The sequence below is a fragment of the Corvus brachyrhynchos genome, unplaced genomic scaffold (assembly GCF_000691975.1).
Source record: "Corvus brachyrhynchos isolate BGI_N302 unplaced genomic scaffold, ASM69197v1 scaffold58, whole genome shotgun sequence".
Lineage (NCBI taxonomy): Eukaryota > Metazoa > Chordata > Aves > Passeriformes > Corvidae > Corvus > Corvus brachyrhynchos.
Window position 1 is genome coordinate 1,381,155 of NW_008239539.1, and position 2,812 is coordinate 1,383,966.

The 2,812-nt window shown below is 63.8% G+C and overlaps 1 protein-coding gene across 1 annotated transcript; it reads left to right on the forward strand.

The window, feature by feature from the left end:
* Positions 1-7: 7 nt before the first annotated feature.
* LOC103620501 (nucleoside diphosphate kinase, mitochondrial) lies at positions 8-362 on the forward strand (the record flags this gene model as incomplete). The annotated part of the gene is made up of 2 exons (XM_017741241.1): positions 8-123; positions 187-362. Coding segments are annotated over 2 exons (237 nt in total), but the record flags the coding sequence as incomplete, so codon positions are not given.
* Positions 363-2,812: the final 2,450 nt, after the last annotated feature.

The window sequence follows — 2,812 nt, forward strand, 5'->3', positions numbered from 1 at the left end:
GCTCAGCTGTCCTGTCCCGCAGGTGTGGGAGGGCTACAACGCGGTGCGGTGTGTGCGGGCCATGGTTGGGGACAGCGGCGCCGTGGGGACCATCCGAGGCGATCTCAGCGTGCACATCACCAGGTAGGGCCGCGGGCAGCGGGAGCCCTCGGCCGTGGCACTGTCCCCATCCCTGTCCCCTCACAGGAACCTGGTCCATGCCAGTGACTCCGTGGAGACGGCCCAGCGGGAGATCGGCTTCTGGTTCCCGCGGGACGAGCTGGTGGCCTGGGACAGCAGGGACAGGGACAACATCTACGGGCTCTAGGGCCAGCCCCCGGCCTGGGGGGGCCCCCGCCCCCCAATAAACCCCGGTGCCTCCAGCTCTGACTCCTGTCTCCTCCTTCAGATGGCACCAGCAAGTGCTGGGGGGCTCTGGGAGGCACTGGGCTGTCCCTAGGGGGCACTGGGGTGGTACTGGGAAGCTCTGGGAGGCACTGGGATGTCCCCGGAGGGCACTGGGGTGTGACTGGGGGGCCCTGGGGTGGTACCAGGGAGCTCTGGGAGGCACTGGGATGTCCCCAGAGGGCACTGGGGTGATACTGGGAAGCTCTGGGAGGCACTGGGGTGGTACCAGGGAGCTCTGGGAGGCACTGGGATGTCCCCAGAGGGCACTGGGGTGATACTGGGAAGCTCTGGGAGGCACTGGGGTGGTACCAGGGAGCTCTGGGAGGCACTGGGATGTCCCCAGAGGGCACTGGGGTGATACTGGGAAGCTCTGGGAGGCACTGGGGTGGTACCAGGGAGCTCTGGGAGGCACTGGGATGTCCCCAGAGGGCACTGGGGTGTTACAGGAAGGCTCTGGGAGGCACTGGGTGAGCCATGGATGGCACTGGAATGTCTCTAGAGGCCACTGGGGTGGTACTGGGAAATCCTAGAAGACACTGAGCGGTGTTGGGAAGCTCTGGGATGTCACTGGTCCATCCGTGGAAAGTACTGGGAAGCTTTGTGAGGCACTGGGATGTCCATGGGTGGCACTGGGCTCATTCTGGGATGCACTGGGATGTCCCTGGGAGCACTAGGGTGGTACTGGGAGACTCTGGGAAGCTCTGGGTGTGCCTGGGAGGCACTGGGTCGGTACTGGGAAGCTCTGTGAGAAACTGGGATGGTGCTGGGAAGCTCTGGGATGAACTGGGCTGTCTCTAGGAGCACTGAGGCAGCACTGGGAAATTCGGGAAGGCCCTGGGATGTCCCTGGGAGGCACTGGGTCGGTACTGGGAGGCTTTGTGAAGCACTGGGCTGTGGCTGGGGGCTGCAGGGGCTCTGCAGGTGACTGGAACAGAGCAGGGTGAGCTGGAAAACTGGGGGCTCTGTGGGAACACTGGGACACCACTGGGTGGCACTGGGACACCACTGAGAAGTACTGGGATGCCACCGTGAAGCACTGAGACACCACTGGGTGGCACTGGGAGGCACTGGGATACTACGGAAAGCGCTGGGACGGCATTGTGAGGTACTGGGACATCAGTGAGAGGACTGGGATGGCACTGGGACAGCTCAGGGAGCACTGGGACAGCACTGGGACAGTGGATAGCACTGGGATAGCACTGAGAGTGCTGGGAGAACTGGGACAGCAGTGGGACGGCTCTGGGAGCACTGACACTGGATATCACTGGGATAGCGCTGGGAGCACTGGGATAGCACTGGGATAGCACTGGGAGCGCACTGGGAGCACTGGGAAAGCACTGGGAGCCCTGGGATAGCACTGGGAGCACTGGGATAGCACGGGGATAGCACTGGGAGAGCACTGGGATCGCACTGGGAGCGCACTGGGATCGCACTGGGATAGCACTAGGAGCACTGGGAGCACTGGGATAGCACTGGGATAGCACTGGGAGCGCACTGGGAGCACTGGGAAAGCACTGGGAGCCCTGGGATAGCACTGGGAGCACTGGGATAGCACTGGGAGAGCGCTGGGATCGCACTGGGGAGAGCACTGGGATAGCGCTGAGAGCACTGGGATAGCACTGGGATCGCACTGGGAGGCACTGGGATCGCACTGGGAGGCACTGGGATCGCACTGGGAGGCACTGGGATCGCACTGGGAGGCACTGGGATCGCACTGGGAGGCACTGGGATCGCACTGGGAGGCACTGGGATCGCACTGGGAGGCACTGGGATCGCACTGGGAGGCACTGGGATCGCACTGGGAGGCACTGGGATCGCACTGGGAGGCACTGGGATCGCACTGGGAGGCACTGGGATCGCACTGGGAGGCACTGGGATCGCACTGGGAGGCACTGGGATCGCACTGGGAGGCACTGGGATCGCACTGGGAGGCACTGGGATCGCACTGGGAGGCACTGGGATCGCACTGGGAGGCACTGGGATCGCACTGGGAGGCACTGGGATCGCACTGGGAGGCACTGGGATCGCACTGGGAGGCACTGGGATCGCACTGGGAGGCACTGGGATCGCACTGGGAGGCACTGGGATCGCACTGGGAGGCACTGGGATCGCACTGGGAGGCACTGGGATCGCACTGGGAGGCACTGGGATCGCACTGGGAGGCACTGGGATTGCACTCGGATAGCACTGGGATTGCACTGGGATAGCACTGGGAGCACTGGGATAGCACTGGGAGAGCGCTGGGATCGCACTGGGAGCACTGGGATAGCGCTGGGACAGCACTGGGATTGCACTGGGAGCACTGGGATAGCACTGGGATCGCACTGGGAGGCACTGGGATCGCACTGGGAGGCACTGGGATTGCACTCGGATAGCACTGGGATTGCACTGGGATAGCACTGGGAGCACTGGGATAGCACTGGGA